The 18,474-nt window shown below is 49.8% G+C and overlaps 7 protein-coding genes across 7 annotated transcripts; 3 read left to right on the forward strand and 4 right to left on the reverse strand.

The window, feature by feature from the left end:
* Nucleotides 1–2,201: 2,201 nt before the first annotated feature.
* On the forward strand, nt 2,202–2,998 carry VTN77DRAFT_4322 (uncharacterized protein; the record flags this gene model as incomplete). Its single annotated transcript, XM_069420369.1, has 2 exons — nt 2,202–2,281; nt 2,482–2,998. 2 exons carry the CDS (start codon nt 2,202–2,204, stop codon nt 2,996–2,998), a joined length of 597 nt encoding a protein of 198 aa, XP_069281993.1.
* A 313-nt stretch (nt 2,999–3,311) lies between these two features.
* On the reverse strand, nt 3,312–4,694 carry VTN77DRAFT_4323 (uncharacterized protein; the record flags this gene model as incomplete). Its single annotated transcript, XM_069420370.1, has 3 exons — nt 3,312–4,307; nt 4,395–4,520; nt 4,596–4,694. 3 exons carry the CDS (start codon nt 4,692–4,694, stop codon nt 3,312–3,314), a joined length of 1,221 nt encoding a protein of 406 aa, XP_069281994.1.
* Nucleotides 4,695–5,273: 579 nt separating this feature from the next.
* Nucleotides 5,274–7,637, reverse strand: VTN77DRAFT_4324 (uncharacterized protein; the record flags this gene model as incomplete). The annotated part of the gene is made up of 7 exons (XM_069420371.1): nt 5,274–5,315; nt 5,382–5,417; nt 5,483–6,264; nt 6,317–6,611; nt 6,662–7,009; nt 7,063–7,109; nt 7,175–7,637. The coding sequence occupies 7 exons, from the start codon at nt 7,635–7,637 to the stop codon at nt 5,274–5,276; spliced, it is 2,013 nt and encodes a 670-aa protein (XP_069281995.1).
* An 876-nt stretch (nt 7,638–8,513) lies between these two features.
* VTN77DRAFT_4325 (uncharacterized protein) lies at nt 8,514–9,240 on the forward strand (the record flags this gene model as incomplete). Its single annotated transcript, XM_069420372.1, has 3 exons — nt 8,514–8,531; nt 8,723–8,989; nt 9,040–9,240. 3 exons carry the CDS (start codon nt 8,514–8,516, stop codon nt 9,238–9,240), a joined length of 486 nt encoding a protein of 161 aa, XP_069281996.1.
* A 726-nt stretch (nt 9,241–9,966) lies between these two features.
* On the forward strand, nt 9,967–12,096 carry VTN77DRAFT_4326 (uncharacterized protein; the record flags this gene model as incomplete). The annotated part of the gene is made up of 8 exons (XM_069420373.1): nt 9,967–10,071; nt 10,162–10,252; nt 10,344–10,453; nt 10,511–10,758; nt 10,825–10,930; nt 10,986–11,124; nt 11,181–11,564; nt 11,621–12,096. 8 exons carry the CDS (start codon nt 9,967–9,969, stop codon nt 12,094–12,096), a joined length of 1,659 nt encoding a protein of 552 aa, XP_069281997.1.
* A 2,033-nt stretch (nt 12,097–14,129) lies between these two features.
* VTN77DRAFT_4327 (uncharacterized protein) lies at nt 14,130–15,349 on the reverse strand (the record flags this gene model as incomplete). Its single annotated transcript, XM_069420374.1, has 4 exons — nt 14,130–14,223; nt 14,293–15,019; nt 15,131–15,182; nt 15,305–15,349. The coding sequence occupies 4 exons, from the start codon at nt 15,347–15,349 to the stop codon at nt 14,130–14,132; spliced, it is 918 nt and encodes a 305-aa protein (XP_069281998.1).
* Nucleotides 15,350–16,345: 996 nt separating this feature from the next.
* VTN77DRAFT_4328 (uncharacterized protein) lies at nt 16,346–17,696 on the reverse strand (the record flags this gene model as incomplete). Its single annotated transcript, XM_069420375.1, has 3 exons — nt 16,346–17,229; nt 17,298–17,432; nt 17,495–17,696. 3 exons carry the CDS (start codon nt 17,694–17,696, stop codon nt 16,346–16,348), a joined length of 1,221 nt encoding a protein of 406 aa, XP_069281999.1.
* Between the last annotated feature and the right edge of the window lie 778 nt (nt 17,697–18,474).

An 18,474-nucleotide genomic window follows, 5' to 3' on the forward strand; every position in this document is an offset into this window, starting at 1 on the left:
AAATGGATCCTTCAAACTGTGTCCAACTGTGCCTCGCCCTTGAGATCAAAGTCCCGCCGCGAAGCAGATTGCCGACGATGAGGAGAGGTTCCTTGATCGTGCCAAGCTGGAGGATATTGTCGAGACGACGAGACGACGAGACGACGAAGTGAGATACATATATGCCTAGGTAGGTAGATAGCTGTTGCTGCTGGCTGGCTGGCAGGAATCTTTTGGCAGGCAGGCACTTGCTGAGTGAGAGATAGGTATTATTCATTCATTCTCATTCTCATTCTCATCATTTATTTACTGTCATATATGATCCTTACTTAGCCCTAGTTCTTGTTTTCCCCTTCTTTGCCAATGAGCGCGTTACAATTATTACATTGACATTGTTACACACAGATCCCCGACGATCAAAGTATGTATTAGAATAGAATCTATGTGCCCGTAATTATATCTATGTGCCCATAAATCTAGATTATATGTCCATAAAATAATGAACATAACATGAACTTTTACTTTATAAAGGTGGAAAGAAGACAGAAAAAGAGAGAAAGAAAGAAAGAAAGAAAGAAAGAAAGAAAATCCCAGTATGTATCTCATTAATAGACTGAACTCAATCAATGACTTGAAAAGAATAATTTAATTCAATGAACGGTTTTTTTTCGCTTTCCTAGGTAGGAAAAATATACTATGTACTAGAACCTATACAAAAAAAATAGACAAAAAGTGCCTAGGGACTATAACAGGATATATAGAATTGTACTGTACTTGTAATAATCGAACCACTATAGCAACTCGACTACCATAGTCAAAAAAAAAAAGACCAGCCAGCCAAACTGCTTCAGAAGCAGTGCCTTTGCCCCAATAGTGTCTTATACATATAGCCTCAGAACCATAGAATAGAATAGAGTCTTGTCTAGTCTACTCTAGACTTCTAAAAATACCTAGGTAGTATGGTAGTATTAACTACAATAATAGTAATAACAGGGAACAGGAAAAAAAATATTAGCACCTGGAAGTTCTAGGTAGAAGTAATCTTGCCTATAAACCAAGCAAAGATATACCTAAGACAAAGGAAGGAGATGGATGCTGATTCTGTAAGAGTTGATATCAACAGATGTAAAGGACATACGTAAAAGAAAAGCAGAGACTGGATAGTATAGGTCTCTGTCGAAGATAGTAACCTCTTCATTGACAGCAGATCATATCGTACAGCAGAACTGTATTTGCATACATAGTCAAAGTCTCAGGTTAGATAGTCATTTACTCCATCACTCCTCCCAGTATATTACATTAGGATAGTACCTATGAAGGTATATACCTACTAGAAGGCGAATAATTCTCCAAAAGGCCTAAGATATTCTAATCTAGGTACCTACCCCACCTAGCTATCCATCCATCTCATGTACGGAGTAGGTACTTTAGGTACTGTGTGTACCCCAGCTAACGGTAATTAACCCAACATCTAGATCCAAGGATCCACCAAAACCTGGGGTTGACACCACTCTAGCCAGAGACGTACCTAGCCACATGGCTACTTAGCAAGTTAAGTTACGAAGGTATGTTTATGTAGTTAAAGATGAACTAAAAATAAAAAGTGGGTTCCAACCTCACTGATGCATACCTACTAGGTAATCCATGGATAGATGTAACCCATGCCGTAGCTAGGTAGGCAGGCAGCTATACATAGGGAACATATGTGTTTATTGTAATAATACAATTGTATGTAGTAATGAGGGTGATCATGGTAGTTAATGGTATGGTACTGATAATGATGTTGGGGATTGATCAGGTGCAGGAACTGTGCATGTAATCTACCTAAGGGAGCCCAGTACCTAAGTCCAGTACCCATTACCTCAACTTGGACTACTCCGACTACCCTACTAACACCATAGTCACAGACAGGAAAGAGAGGACGAAACTATCTCTCCTGCTCCAGTTTCAGTTTCAGTGTCAGTCAGTCTGTCTGTCTGTCTGTGTACCAGTCTACAGTCTGCTTTTGATCGATCGATCGATTAGGTATTATTTCCTGTGGACTGTACCTATCTATCTATCTAGACTGGTATATCATCTATCGTTGACATATCCTTTTACTTTTTATTGATTGAATTACTCTTACCGGTCAGTCACGTCAGTCGGTTTGTCAGTTTGTCTGTCTGTCTGTATCTCGATCCAGTCGACGGGTGATTGCTGCTGAGAGGAGTCCGGGGCGGTTGATGCTTGAGTGTAGTACCATCGACGCGGGGACGGCGAGACGGAGGCAGGACAGGGGCGTTTTGTCGATACGCCGGCATCCGTATGCTGAAATATTCAATGCAAAATTATCCCGTTGATTTTCTTTTTTTTCTTTTTTTTTTTCTGTTGGATATGTACTGAATTTCTTCTCACCAGGATGGCCTACCAGCCGCCAAAGCAGACACGCTGACCTTCCTAATCGGGCATGAAAAAAAATCACCTCGTCTGATAACAACCCCCTAACGAAACGGCTTCACACAGCCGTCACCATGATGGGCGACCCAACAAGCTCTTCTACTGCGGCGGCCTAGGCAACGGGCTCGCGGCCAAGATCAGCAATAACTACCTGGCCGGAACAATCCTGCTGGCTATCGCCGAAGCCCTAGCCATCGGTATCCGGTCCGGCATCGACAAGCACCTCCTCTACCAGACCATCCGGCACTCTTCAGGCCAGTCGTGGATGTGCAATCATGTCCACCTCGTGCCGGGCGTGGTCGCCCACGTGCCCAGTAGCAATGACTATGCGCCAGGATTCAAGACGCAGATGATGATCAAGGATACGCTGCTGGGGATGGAGGCGGGACCGAAAACAGGGATCGAGCCGACGATGGCGAGGGCGGTGATGGAGGTATATAGAAAGGCGGCTCACGATCCAGTCTGCAAGGTGACATCTTCTCATATATACCCCCGTGTAGAATGGTCTTTGGCCGACAGTTCCAGGACCGAGATGGATCGTCCGTGTACCTGTTTTTTTGAAAAGTCGGGAAAGGAGCGTTAAATTAGAACAGTACAGGGTGATATCATACGCAAACTCTCTATCCATTTCAATGAATTCGTTCTGTTTGGCAAGACACAGAACAGGTAACATGTCGATGTCTGGGAGGTCAGTGCTGTGTAGTAGATCTGAAGGATGTCACTGATTAACATTCTGTCATAGTTGTTCAGTCGCAATTTCTTTCGTTCTTTTGTTCGTTCTTCCGGTTCCTATAACCAGTATGTATGTATCGGTATGTCCGTGGAAGTCATGAGTATATACAAGAAGTTAAAAAAAATAATAAGAAAGAGAAAGAAAGAAAGAAAAGAAAATAATGTCAAGAGCGACCATATATCAACTGCTCAACCATCTCACCAATAGCCAACGAACTCGTCAGCCCCGGACTCTCAATGCCCAACAGGTTGATAAACCCCGGAAAGCCCTCTTCCTCCTGGATGACAAAGTCCTGGAACCCCTTGCCGCTGGTGTTGGCGCCGCCACGGTGCAGCTTCGGCCGGATACCGCAGTAGTCCAGCGCGATAGCATCGACATCTACACCGGGAAGATACGCCTTGATCTCCGGCAGGGCCTGCTGCAGTCGTGCCGAACTGGGTTTCAGATCGTTCGGGTCGTCGACCCATTCGACGTCCGGCCCGAATCTGACCCGTCCGGACATGTCCAGCGTGAGATGCGTGCCCAGGCCGCCGTGGCCCGGCACCGGGGCGGGATAGACCAGCGTGCTGGGCCGCGGCCGCGACGCCGCGTAGGAGAAGTACGTCCCCTTGGCGTAGTACGGAGTCCGGTGGCGCTCCTTGGGCAGGACCATGTTGCTGATCTGACACGCAGAGTTCCCGCCACTGTTGACGAGCACAGCCGCCGTGATCGAGTCTTCTGAACCGTCAGGCGACCGAACAAATATCCGATATCCGCCCTGGCCACCATCCACCGGCTCGATCCGAGTCACCGCCGTCAGGAAGGCACAATCCCCGCCGCGGTCTTCGAAATCGCCCTGCAGGAAGGTCATCAGGGCATGGCTGTCGATGATGCCGGTGGTCTCACTCTCGACGATGCCCGCCTCAGCCCGCACGTCGGGCTCTCGTCGCGCCGCTTCTTCCCTTCCGACAAAGCGCGTCGGCACGCCGATCGACCGGGCGTGTTCGTGCAGCTTGAGACAGACCTCCCACTGGGTGTCGTTCTGCGCGACGATCCACTTCTTCGTGTTCCGGTGGGGGATGCCCTTCTTCGCGCAGAGGTCGTAGAGCATCTCGCGGCCTCTGACGCAGAGCTTCGTCTTTAGCGAGTCCGGGGGGTAGTAGATGCCGGCGTGGATGACCTAGAGAATATCGTTAGAAATTGATAAGCAGCAAAAACGAACAGAAGAATCATATCTAGAAAAAGAATAGTCCAGGGAAATATCTACCTCCGAATTGCGACTACTCGTCTCCGTCCCAGCAGCTCCATGCCGCTCCAGCAAGACCGTCGACGTGCCCTCTCTCGCCGCCAATTGCCGTGCGACCGCAAGCCCTACGACACCAGCGCCAATGACCTAGTATAGTCAGTCAACTCCAGAGCTAACGTTAATAACCAAGCTGTCAGAAAAGGGTGTAGATAGTGGGCATACCGCATGAGTAAAGTCCGCGCTGGAGGCACGCGTGCTCGAGAAGCATCGTCGCAGAATAGCCCGTCGAGCTGGGCCGGGAACACCCAGGCGAATGGCCATTTTCTTTCCTTCTTCTTTTCTTTCTTCTTCCCCCTCTTCTGCTGCTCACGGATAGCCACGACTCTGAGCACACGTGCCAGAGCTGCTGTGGCTCGTTGTGTCATTCAACAAGGAAAGAATGTTCGGCGGATCTCCGCTATCGCGCGGCGTTTAGACCGGGATCGGCGATAAGACTGATAGCTTCTCTTATCAGCTGATAGCCTGATGATCTTGAGGATGTCTTTCTTGATCGTTCATATCTTATTTATTGCTCGTAACTAGCAATGAATTGTGCACCAGATCGCTAATTTCTCGTTTTGACTCGATAGTAACAACTGTCTACCGTAGCCGTTACTACATCGGTGTGGAAAGCTAGGGAATCGGTACCGACCAAGAGGCTGATATCTACATGAAAATGCTAGAATGTGATGAGTATATCCTCTGGCTCCCAATCCATCATTATTTCACTTCATCCCTTCTATCGAACATGCAAAAGCTATTCACAGAAAATTACCTAGATCGCTAAGACAAGACAAACTCGAACTTGGTATCGTGCGCTGATAAACTGAAATACCTGACTAACACTGACAACCCGTATATTCAACTCCGCCGCGAAACATTTTTGAGCATTTCGTTAAAGTGCTGCAGAATGTCAGCAATCGAGCTGTAAGCCTGACAAAGGGGGAATAGATAGGGCGTGTATCATACCTCTTTTTGTTCCACTGCGAGCTTGCCATCCGTATCCTAACGAAGATCAGCATCAGCATCAGCATAGAAACGAAAGTGAAATCTAGGCAAAAGGTACATACGCTAATGATGGTCAGTATCAAAGAGTAGTTGTTGTAGAGGAATCGCTCCCGACTCTTCGCGTCGCCAGCACCTCTGCTCAGCTTCGTCAGAAGCGAGTCAAATTCTGCAGTCAGCCGTCCCAAACTATTCGACACCGGCTCATCATCCCCTGCCTCATTGCTGAGCGTCAATATGCCATGCAGGAGCTGGCCAAATCGCTGCGTGAGGAAATGAGGCGCAGACGACTGCTTGGCGTCGTCTGCTGTCAATGACAGAGCGGAGACGGAGCTCCGCGCCGCACCAGACGCCACCCTCCTCAGAGACTCGCAATGCATGTCCATGATCTGCTGAAACCGAGGCCAGAGCTGCATGTTGATCCCGTTGATGTACGAATCGGCCACAGGTACCTTGCGCCGTTGCATCTCAAAGGCGGCATGCTGGTTCAACCGCACACAAAGCAGGACCCCCAGGCAATCGGTAGTGTTCTCGATGAGCTGTTTGGTCAAACTCTGTCCGAGAGCAAACACCGGCTCAAAGATCTCAATGGCCCTCCGAGAAATCTGATGGTATGTCTTGGCCGCGAACATCTCAGTCATAAAGGAATATTCGGCAGACACATTGTCGACCAGAGCAAGGTTGAAATTCCGGAACGGCACTTCAAACCCGTGGACGGACTTGTCTTCTTCGGCGACATAGGACGATATCGCCATGTGGTTCCTAGTCTTAAGGATGTCGATTCTTCTCCCGAGAGCGAACGGGTCATGGCCCACAGGACCGGCCCTCCCTCCAGGAACAAAATTCCCTGCAATACTTAGCAACTGCTGCAACGATAAAGGTCGTTCGTAGCAACCCACCACCCCTCTGAGACGACGGATCTCCCCCCAGCAGGTCATTGCGATCCGTCTGATGTAGCTTGAGTTTGTCCAAGGCCTGGCTGTATCGAGTGAAATTGGACAGATAATACCATCTCATGGTGTTGACATACGCCTGCGTGATCTCCTCCGTGAGAGTTGGGTGCGCTCGTGAAATATAGCTATAGAGATCCTTGTACTTGGCCAAGTTCTGCTGTTGTATGATCTGTGCATTGATATTCGGCGATCGAAGAGCCTTGATCTGAGAAACCAAGTAGTCTCGAATTCTTTCGACAGCCTGAAGTCACATCAGTCTATGCCGCAGGCGTGGAAGAAACGTCGTCCTACCTTGTTTTTCAGATCCGTCAAGAGTGGCTTCACGTCTTCTATCGCCTTGACTGATGAGCCGGAAGATCGACTCTCAATGCTTGCCGCTCGAGCCTCGATCTCGTTGAGAGCCTTGACCCAGTTCTCGTCGATCGGGCCCTCGGCGATCAAGCGGACAGCTTTGGGTGAGATACTAATCTCTTCGACCGCCGGACCCAGCAGTTTTTCCACATTGCGCCGATTCTCCAGCTTCGCATTCAGTTGTACGGATCGAGTCTGCAAGCTCTCGATTTCGGCCGAAACGACGCCCAGTTCGTTCTGGAAGTCGGCAAGGTAGGATTCGACCGATTTCAAAACATCATCGCAGTCCTGGAAACATCTCAGCATGTCTACATACCAACCGAGAAGGTGGCTCAACTGACCGCAATGGCGTTGTGGAGGTCTTGGAACTTGTCCCTTTCCCTCTCAACTGCACAGATCAGCTTAGTCGAGATATGTTCATACAGTGCCCTGTCGACATGATAGGAGACCTACATTGCTGAATCGTCTGCGCGCCCACTTCACTGTTGAGAATCCGATTCGATTCTTTCCCTCCATCAGCAAATTCCTCCAGACTAAACCCTTCAAAGTCAATGTCCTCGACCAGCTGCGCTGGTTTCTGTGCGGGTGCCTCGACCGGCTTGTCGGCTGTCTTCTTCCCGATGATTCGGTTCAGCACCTCCAGGGGATCCGGTACACCAGGAGGGCGCGGTCGTGAAGCTCCTGGCCTGGAAGCCACGCCATTGGACGCTCGAGCAGCGTCCGGTAACGATGTTGACGAGTCGTTTGGGGTCACGAGCAGGGAGGTCGATGACGATCGAGGATTCAGTCCGGGTCGGACATTCTGGGGAGCTGGCGACAAGCGCGACGATCTCCGTGGACCTGGAGAGTATGAGCGATTATTGAACGGAGGGGGCGTGCCTGAGGGAGAATGGCTGGAGAGGCGATCGAGCCACATCCTCGAAGGCCAGCACGGAACGGCGAGCTGCTGCTGCTCCGATCACTGCATGGAGCGGTTTCGACACGCTCTCTGCGCAAGAGCACAGCTGACCGGCCAGGGAAGACCGGAGGGTAGGGCGATGAGCAAGAGGCGAATTGAAAGCTTCGGTGCTGTTGATTATAATGATCCCGAAGCAGCTGCTGGCATACCCGTACGGCGTCCCTATAGCCGAAATCTGGGGATGCCGACCCGTTGCTGGCTTCCTGTTTGGGCGGTAAGCAACGCCCTAAAATGGAAGAGCTGAGTACCGCCTGGACTGACGATAGATTCTCCCACGCTACTCGTTCTGCATTGTTTTTGTTGCTAAAAAAAATAGAAATAAAGCAAAAAAAAAATCAAAATATCAAACCAGAAAATCTGGAAACTGGTATCTTTGTGTAATGCTCTACTAGACGGTAATTTTTGTATTGATAGTGTTATCAAAAATACTGACTCGTTTATTGCCAGCACAATTTGGCAACAGCAAGAACAATCGGCATATTATCTCATCTGCCTAGGTACTTCCCTTCTTCATCTCCTTTTATTTTCTTTTTATCTTCGACAGCACTACTCTGGCTGTCCATGCAGCCATCCAGCGACGGGCAATAATAATACAGAAAATACCAGCCTAGGGCAAGCTAGTGCCGACCCCGCCACAACACCCAAGCAAGTTAGCGCCCTGAAAAAAGCAGCCTTTTTGCTCGGTTGCCCATTTCTCTCCCCCGTCCCACTCCCCGTCTCCCTCATCTGCTTTTTTTTCTCCTACCTCCTTCGACGCGCCCGCTCTGTTCGGCCATCCTTCTCTTTCTTATTTCGCAAGACTCGCTCTGAAATCTTCTTCTTTCGACGATCACCATGGCCGACGACGCGCAGGTAGGTTTTTTGTTGTCCCGCGATCACTGCCTTCGCGAGTACCCTCTGCCCCGCCTTGCTTGTTTCCAACCCTCCCCCTCTTTGGTTGGCGACATGCATCCAAAACTGAACTTTTCTGTTCCAATGAGATGACTGTCTGTGAGCTCTGGTGGTGATGGCAGCAAGCTGACGTTGTTTTTTCTGTCCCACAGCACGAGCACACCTTCGAGAGCGCCGATGCCGGTGCCTCTGCGACCTACCCCGTGCAGTGCTCTGCCCTGCGCAAGGGTGGTTACGTTGTGATCAAGGGTCGCCCATGCAAGATCGTCGAAATGTCCACCTCCAAGACCGGCAAGCACGGCCACGCCAAGGTCCACCTGGTCGCCCTGGACATCTTCACCAACAAGAAGCTGGAAGATCTGTCTCCTTCCACCCACAACATGGACGTCCCCAACGTCACCCGCCGGGAATTCCAGCTGGTAAGTTTTGTCCCTGCGTCTGATGTATACAATCTGCTAACATCTCCCAGCTTGATGTCACTGATGACGGTTTCCTCTCCCTCATGGACGACAATGGCAACACCAAGGACGATGTCAAGCTGCCCGAGGGTGAGGTTGGTGAGAAGATCCAGAAGCTGTTCGTGGAGGAAGGAAAGGACACCAACGTCGTTGTCATGGCTGCCATGGGCGAGGAGGTCGCCGTCGACGCCAAGGAAGCCCCCAAGTCTTAAACGCATCCTGCGCCGCCTTTTCCTTTGTCCCTCTTCATGTCAAAGTTTTCATGCCCCCTCACGATGTTTTGGGAACTCACACCCTTGTGGTCTTTGCCGAGGCTACCAATGCCTTGGGATCCTCTGGCTTGTTTGTTTTCCTCTCTATATCGGTCAACGCGCATTCTTGACACTTGGGTTGAGCCTACGATGAATTGCTCTTGACACGACCGAAGATTACATACACTCTGTCAAAAGTTCAGTTTGGAGTTTGACATCATGATAGCTCGACAAACAAGAAAAAAAATGAACTATATCAACGTCCCTCGGACGTAATTTGTTTCACATGTCTTTTCGCTCTACAATTTACAATTTTCTGTCTAGCTTGCTTTTTCTTGCAGCACGTACAGCTCGTAGAAAATTTTCAGCCTGTTAGTATTCTGTGGAGGGCCACTCAAATAGACCACATTATTCGGCCAGATCCAGAAGATTGATTGTGTGGTGGCAACCAACCCAGTCTGTTCGAGCCCGAAATTTTACCCTGTTTCGGGCATGGTCGCTTCCAATCCACCCACAGGCTGCAGCCCTTTCACCCCATCCATCAGACTGGAGATTCTAGAACGTCAGTACCATAGGTCCAGAGGTATCCAGTAACACATTCGTTAAACCTATCGATGCGATGACCCGCGCGATTCGACCACGTAGGTAGTTGTTTATCCATTCCCAGCATGAGAAGTGCTGGTCGGGATGGAGTATGTCACCCGTGGGGTCTGTGGACAGGAAGGGTGCCGCGAGACGCGCTACTACCTGGACAATGGGCTCTGGTTTTGTAGACGAGGTCACCAGCAGGAGGTATGCCAGTATATCAACTGTCTTGTCCATGAGATGTGTCTCAAAGATTATTTTTTTTTTGCTTTTTGTTCTAATGATTGCATTTTCTAGGGTCGACAAATCGAAGAAGATGCAGAAGATTTCGGCCAGCATGGGCGAACGAATCGGGTGAAAAAAGCCGCTGCTGAAAAAATTCAGAAGAGTGAGTAGACAGTTGCTACGATCGGTCTCAAATTGATTCATCTTGATTCATTCTAGGACATCCGAAGTTGCTGACTCGTGGCTACTCCTAGCTTATCGTGGCCGACAGGCGTACCGTCTCTTCATCCAAGCCTATCAGCTCATTCTTTGGAAACAGTGCCATGCCCTGGTTCATAAGAAGGGGTTCCCTTCGGATATAGAGGTGAGTCCTTCGGATTTATTTTTTCTTTTAGTGCGTGCTGATGAGCGTTCTCCAAAGACAGTGGTGAGGGACCTCTGGGCATTGCGACTCGGAGCTCTCGCAGACAAATTCGACGATTCTGTCGAGGACGATGACACCACACAATTGTTCAGTTCGCAAGCGGCTGAGGCTACGGAAGCGGATCCTGAACAACAGTTCCATACGAGAAAGGCATCTGATACTCCCAGGTTAGTGGAGACGTTGGCTCTCTGCTATCTGGGTGCTTTGCTGCTGCGTTTGCCTGTCAGTGTCGGTGATATATATCGGTGAGACACGATCTCTGCCTACGTCTGCATCTGCGTTCACGCTGCTAATGTTGATTGGGCTGTCAGATTTGCCATTAAGGAAGAGATTCCTTTCATCAGGGCTGTCAAAGCTGTTCCCCGGGAGATGAGGGACAGGCTTCCCCAGGAATACCTGGCGCACCTAGACACTCTGGTAAGATAGCATGGTCTTAATTCTAAAAGCTAGAAGCTGATTGAAGCAACATCAGGTCCTTTTGAACAGCGAACGCCTACACAGGATTGTCAACCAGATGGTGATTGTGTACAACCGCGACTTTGGAGTTTCTTTTCCTCCATTGAATGCGCCACTTATGCTATTTGAATATATCAGACAACTGGCGCTGCCTTGTAAGAAAACCCCCTAATACTCGCTTGAAATGTCTGTATTGCTAAGCTTGCTTCAGTGGAGATATATGTCGCTGTAAACCGGCTGCAGAGACTGGTCGGGTTTACATACAGCTTCCCGCTCTCGCTGAGAAGAAGTTTGAGACATCTCGCATTGCCAGAAGCCCAGCTTCTTGCTCTCATTGTCGTTGCCACGAAGCTGCTTTTCCCCTTCGACGAGCTGAAAAGGTATCCGACATCGTCGTTGGAGCCAGCGGCTCAGGTTATAGACTGGAAATTGTGGGCACATACGCAGAAACTATTTGACAGCAAAGCGTCCAGTGGAGGGAGACTCCCAAGAGGAAAGGAAATCTTGGTCAACGAGAGCGATGTTTTCAAGATGACTGCCCAGCAGTTGGATGACTACTTGGACTGGTACGAGAATAGCTGGCTTGACAGCAGAGGTATGAGATAAAGAATCCTCGAATTTTAAAGCCCGACAGCTCTGACTCGTTTGTAGTGTCCAATCCACTTGCAGATATGTTTCCTACCAGCCGGACAGGAGGCGAAGGTGCGCCTGCGGAGGTGAAAATCGACGAAGGAGAGATTGATTCCAAGCTTCGAACCGTGATCAGCCAGCTGCGACCGATGAAAGTAATTTCCCGGGTAGATGCTGCCACCGCTGGCGAACGGGATGACGATGATGATAATATTCCTCGTCCAGGATCTTCTTACCAGTTCTACCGGACTGAATCCAGTCTTCCAGAGACTGCTCGGGTCTTCTACGAAACTGCCGCCAAATTGTCAGGGCTATCGCTACACTCCCTCATCAGAGCGGTGTTTCAAACCGAGCTCAAGCTCCAGAAGTGGCAGGAAGATCAGAGGAGAGCGGAGTATCATGGAGAGCATGTTGCTGGCACTATGAAGGGAGATGCCATGCAAGGTGATGCCAGTGCGGACGAGATGGAGATAGAGCAGGCGTCAGATATGGAATGAACTGCGCATGTTCTGGGATTATCACATCTACTACGTAAGTAGTGATAATCAAATTATCGTAACGACTTGGGAGTACAGGAGTTCTCCATGTCACGTCCAGATTATTCAATACACGATGTATGGTAAAATACGGATATCTCGAAGGGTCAAACGGAGGACAAAGAGAATTAGAGCACCGTTTAAGAGTTCTGATGTACACCATCGACGAGCAGCATTATTACTACATCATTATAATGCCCATCTGGATTTAAAATTCAAATAAAACCGGCACTTTGTGATAATAATAATTTAACGATACCTGAAATACAAGGCATTTACAATTACCCAATAGGCCACTCGCCTAATCCCAAAGCGGAACCACATCTAGGGCTAGGGTTCATCCTCCCGATCCGTCATCGGTCCGACTCCCCACCCTCGCTAAGCGAGAGAAAGAGAGAGTAGTCCCAGACCCTTCAAATTGTCACCCGTCGACTGTTCAATCCGCGACCGACGACAAGTGTAAGAAGCCATCGACGGATATCGCAACCAGTACGTCCCCCCCTGTCTGTCATAGTTTCCCTGGCTATTTGTGTCAGGTGCTGTTTGATCTGTGGATGATAATGCTGACATTTGATGTTTTTGTGCTGCTACAGTGCAGATGTAGGTTCCTCCCTTTCCCTTGCCCTTTGTCTTCAACGCCACCCGTCGATCGAGCACACAAATGCAGAAATATGCGGAAATACGGCGATAACTCGGTCGATGTTGATGACTGTTGATGACGGAACGATGGAAAACTGACGGTTTCTGCTTGACTACAGCTTCGTCAAGACCCTCACGGGTAAGACCATTACCCTCGACGTCGAGTCGAGCGACACCATCGACAACGTCAAGGCCAAGATCCAGGACAAGGAGGGCATTCCGCCGGACCAGCAGCGTCTGATCTTCGCCGGCAAGCAGCTTGAGGATGGCCGCACTCTGAGCGACTACAACATTCAGAAGGTACATACATATACTCGTGAATACAACAAGAGGAGAGATGTTGAAGCTGAAAGGGCCTTCCTCGACATATGGATGCTATCTCGTTAATTCTGAGGGGTTAAAGAGCGACAGGATGAATCAGCCGGCTAACTGGATGATCAACAGGAGTCCACCCTCCACCTCGTCCTCCGTCTCCGTGGTGGTATCATCGAGCCCTCCCTGAAGGCTCTCGCCTCCAAGTACAACTGCGAGAAGTCCATCTGCCGCAAGTGCTACGTATGTCGTCCGTCCATCTCGACTTAACCTGAACATCTTTATTAATATATGATGCTACAGGCCCGTCTCCCCCCGCGTGCCACCAACTGCCGCAAGCGAAAGTGCGGCCACAGCAACCAGCTGCGCCCGAAGAAGAAGCTCAAGTAAACAACTCGTCGTCTCCTTCAGTGGTTGTTCGATTGGTTGGTTGTTTGGTTTGTGCTTTTATTTCGGGGTTTGTGTTGGGGAGTCAAATCAAATCAATTGTCATGTGAAATAAGATACTCACAAATAAAATGAAACGGATCTTAACGGAACGGAACTGAATGAATCGCCTTGGAAAATAAGAGAGGGAGGGCAGGTCAATGTCCTATTAAATTAAAAGTTATCTCTCTCGGGGCAGCTTCAACATTCCAATTTCATTTTCTTTTTTTTTGGAAAACAAGAGCAAGAGCAAGAACAAGAACAAAACATCCAGTCCCGATTTCTTTCGCTAGGACTAAGAACTACACGTACTTGCTATACCGTACAGAAATCCATACATGTATTCCGTCAAACCCACGTAAGTAACGTTCCTTCTTGAAGGCAATACAATAGGTAGAAACGACAATCATAAGATAGAAACGACAATCATTTCAGTAGAAGGGCAATCGAATAAAAAACCAGGTCCCGACGGGTCAAGAAAACTGGCATTGGTATTCGTATTGGTCAAGATATAAAGGTATAAAGCATGGCATGGGTGGATCTGCGTGCGAGAAAAAAAAAACATCGTTGATGCTAATAAGCTTGGCTTCCTTGCTGTTCGCGTTGCATCTACCTATTTAGAAAAGCATCCGTCTCTTATCGTCATCCTTGTCATGGTCATCGTCGTCGTCATCGTGGTCCTTGTTCTTTTTCGAGACGGGGCTGCCATGACTGCCAGTGCATACGTTAATCTTCGCTTCTTTCAACTGACTAGCAGGTAGTCCAGGCAGACAAACTCACGCAAAGAAGAGAATCTTAATGGCAATCGCCAACCCCGCATGCAGCACCACGACCAGGATGAGCAGGATCTTGCTCGTCCGCGCGTCCGTCGCGCTGAGCACAGGGTACAGGTTCCGCAGGAGGAAGAAGACCGTCCAGCCGAAGCCGACGCCGACAAGGGACCAGTTCAGCGCCGTCAGCGGACTCCAGCTCACCAGGGCGACGGCGATCCAGACCAGGTTCGCGTAGCCGTACAGCGCCCAGCACTCGATGAGGTCTGCGCTGGAGGAGCCGAACCAGCGCAGCGCGCCCCACAGCGCGATGGGCAGGATACCCGTGTACCCGTACACGAGGCCCGCCGCGCCAGACAGCAGGCGGAAGTCGTACTCGAAGTGCTTGTCGTGCTCGCGCGCCAGGTACTGCGACACAGTGCCCGTCAGGAACAGGATGACCACGACCGTCGTCGCGATCCAGAACGGCCCGTACAAGTCCGGATTGCCGTCTAGCACGTCGAGGAAGTTGGAGCGCGGGTACAGTGCCGCCTTACACCGGCGCAACACCTCGTTCGTGTCCACGTCGAAGTACTGCGAGTAGTAGTGGATGGACCACAGGCGGTGCTTGGTGAAGCCTCCTCCTCCATCTTGTCCTCCTCCGCGACCGCCGCGCGAAGAACCTCCTCCGCGGCTACCACCTAGGAAGGGCGCTGAGTCGGATTGGTTTTTGGCGTTTCGGGGATCGTTTTCAAAGTCTGACGACAACCATGGTCAGGTCAAAAAATGGATTGTTCTGTAGTTTTTCCAATGATGTCGAGAATAAAAAGGTAATTGGCAAGGGAAGATAGCTAGCTGGCTGCACGTACTAGAAGGATGGAATTCGAGGTCTTCCTGAAGATCGGTATGGCCGAGATCGCCCTGGATAAGACGCTCAATTAGTCTTGAACTTCTGAAATCATTCAATGAGCTTGATAATCAAGCTCGATCTAAGTGAGTATCTCTCTCAATTCAGTCGATATGAGTCTTGTTCTGTTCCTTACCTCTGCATCAACATCTACGACAACATCGTAGCCTTGGTTCGCCATGATTGGCAAACCAACCTGTTAAACTAGAGGAGGGGTGACAAGAACAGCAGTGACGACAGAAACAGAAACACACTTCAAGGAGCTTCGAGTAGACAAGGACAAGGGAAGATATCTAACTTCCCTCAGGTCAGGTCATATCGAGCTGCCTCCCAACGGCGCGCGCCCTGGGCGAAGTGTACAGGTGGTCCGCAGCCCGCTGGACCGTCGTCATCCACCCGCACTCGCACCCGCACTGCGGGCTTATATAATCCGTACAAAATACCACCACTCAACATCACATGTAGGTATCCTAGTTACCTGCATCGCTGCTCTGTTGCTCGTTTTTAATGGTTTATGTTTATTCATATAAGCTATTAGTATCTGAAATCGATGCCAGGCATTATAGGTATGCTACTTTGGTGGTCGTTGTTGTTAAGTCAATGGCATCCAAGTCGGAGAAACCCACATAACATGGGAAATTGCACAACTCCAGAGATGGTGTATCTGAGCCTGTATCAGTGTGTACTTCCACTCCTGGGCAGCCAGGCTTCCAAGCTCCGTAGACGAATCGACTAGTTCAACCCTGCTGGCATACATAGGAAGTTGGAAATAATTTCCATTGGAGACAATCCAGGTACAACTACCTGTCAGGTCCCGTATTGAAACTTGGCGGAAAGAGTCCGGGTGAGTCTATGTCAGGCTGAATCTGGAGTACCCCGTGAATAGTCACACAAAGACCGCATTAAAACTGGGCGGATAGATTCTCACTGGTCCAGACTGCCAGGTGAGATGAGATGAGGCGAGGTCATAGGATCCTACCTCAGAGCCAGGATACGTGTAAATTCTCCCAAACTACCGTTACATCAGTCAGAGAAAGTCTGTGAATTCATTTTATATAGTGTTTTCCCAGCATCAATCCTAGCAATACAAGAGGACTTCTTCTTCAAGACGTCAACAGACGTCAACATTCTCTCTATCAATTAGCCAATGCAGTAGATCTTTTGCTGGCAGATCCCTCTACCACCTCGCATAATGAAACACTTCCTTCAACCTTCCAACATAGTTCCAGATCGGCGCATCGAGTCCTTTTCGCCGGATGTAAAATGAGACGAGGGCGATCAGAATCGCTAACCCCACCGAACCGGCCGGTTTTCGGTACCTCCACATCACAGCATAGGTCTTCTTGCGGAACTCTTCACGACGCAGTTCCCGTGTTTGCAGATCGAACAGCTCTTTGGCTTCCTCTGTCGTGCTTTCGAGGGCAAGTTTTCGCGAGGTCTTGAGGACGCTGGACCGCGGAATCCGCTGCCAGGCTCGAAACGGCAAGGATTCAGGGGGATGGGAGCGGAATAACTCCAGAGCAGCGACTATCAACCCTTCAAGATCGAGAGGCTTAGGAAGCTTGGACAGCGTAAAATGAAGCATCTCCGGCTCATTCACCGGGATCTCCAAGAGCTCCTTCTTGCGAGACAGGATGATGGCCGCAAAGAGATAGATGGCCACTACCGGCTCGTGGGCCAGTAAGAAGTCATAGAGCCGCGCGATATCTCCATACTCTTGGATGTCGTGTGCATACAAGGTCAGGGTCGCTGCCAGCGCGAAGAACGGCTGCGTGCCCGCCAGATGCCGGCGCAACTTTGGGTCCGTGCTCTCCAGAATGGCGGGGATCAGCTGAAGGTGCTTCACGGCAGGCGACAGCGAGGGAAGCATGTAGTCCCGGATTCGGAAAAGGGACACTCGCGCAAATGCCTGGCGAGCTTGCTGCGCGCCCAGGACTAGCAACAGTACCTGCGCGATATCATGATACCCCTGAAAGTAGCAAAGCATGGGGTATCTTCGGAGAGTTTCTGTGATCAAATCGGATAGCTCCTGCTTCCTATCATCGAGCTCCTTCGCCGGACCTAGAATGACAGACTCGGTCTGGTTCAGCCATAATGAGTATCAACGCCGAGTCATGGAGGGTACTGACAGTTCGGATAGTACACAAATGACCGGTCCACGTCTAGTTTGACCTGGTCCTCATCCCGATGCCGCGGCAGATCATTCCATGCTGAAACTTCTGCTCCCTCTTCTGCAGTCCGATCGGATCCTAAGAGGATGGGCCCTGTTTTGAGAGATAAATAAATACCAATTACAACACTGACAAGGTCGAGAGCCGTAACATACATGCTAATCGACGAAGCTCATCGTCAAGCAGGCCATCTTTCGAAGTTGCATAGTCCACCAGCGCTTTGACGTCACGTTCTTGACATGCTCGTCGAATATCTTCTCGTTTCAAATCTGTAGAATCTGGGCTTGCTGGAGCCTCTACATTGACCGATTTCTCCATGGCTTTATCCCCGGATGAGCTCTGGGAATTCCTATCCATAGTACCACGCGATCACGGGGATACAATACAGATAAATTAGGATTGCAACAACAAAGACTGTAGATTCGATTGGATGGCACCGTGGCGGGGACTAGAATACTGCACTGCTCGGCCCACGGAGTTGGAGATGCCGTTCACATTGATGATCGGGAGATGCTTGGAAAATCAGCCGGGCCTGCAGGTTCTAAAAAGTCGAAGGAACCTCGGACTCGAGCCATTCAATCTGATTTCAGGATGCCAGTGGGCTGATCAGATGCAGCAGGCATGTGTTATCTCAGCTGTGGCAGGCCATGCTGTCCAACGTGCTGTTTCATCCGCAGAAACCATCTGAAAGAAATTCAAGAAGGGAAAGGCTTGGCTGCAGTAGCAGCCTGATATGATGATGATAATAGCTAGTCTATCGATCGCCAGGCATGTTTCAGCGTCTGCAAGTGTTGGGTGGCCGGTCCGCCGCGTCGCAACGTGGAGCGAGTGATTGGTCGAGTCGTTGGGTCGAGTCCCGTGACGGGCACATGTCTGTCACCTAAAACGTAACCGAGCGTGACCAAAGGAAATGCCAATCGCAGCACATTGATTGGTGGATAGAATACCTGATACGACTATCGTATTTGTGACAGCGGAACACAGCCAGCCGATCCCGCAATGAGCTCACTGGCGGGCTGCCTCCTGCTTAAAATAGCATTTACTCAGGTGCTGCACGCTCGTTGTCCTAGCTCACGCAGCTCATCATCATTGAAATTATTCCCTCTCCCTGTACAGCTTCATCCTGATCTCCAAT

Source organism: Rasamsonia byssochlamydoides, assembly GCF_041956645.1.
Source record: "Rasamsonia byssochlamydoides strain NRRL 3658 unplaced genomic scaffold VTN77scaffold_3, whole genome shotgun sequence".
Taxonomy (NCBI): domain Eukaryota; kingdom Fungi; phylum Ascomycota; class Eurotiomycetes; order Eurotiales; family Trichocomaceae; genus Rasamsonia; species Rasamsonia byssochlamydoides.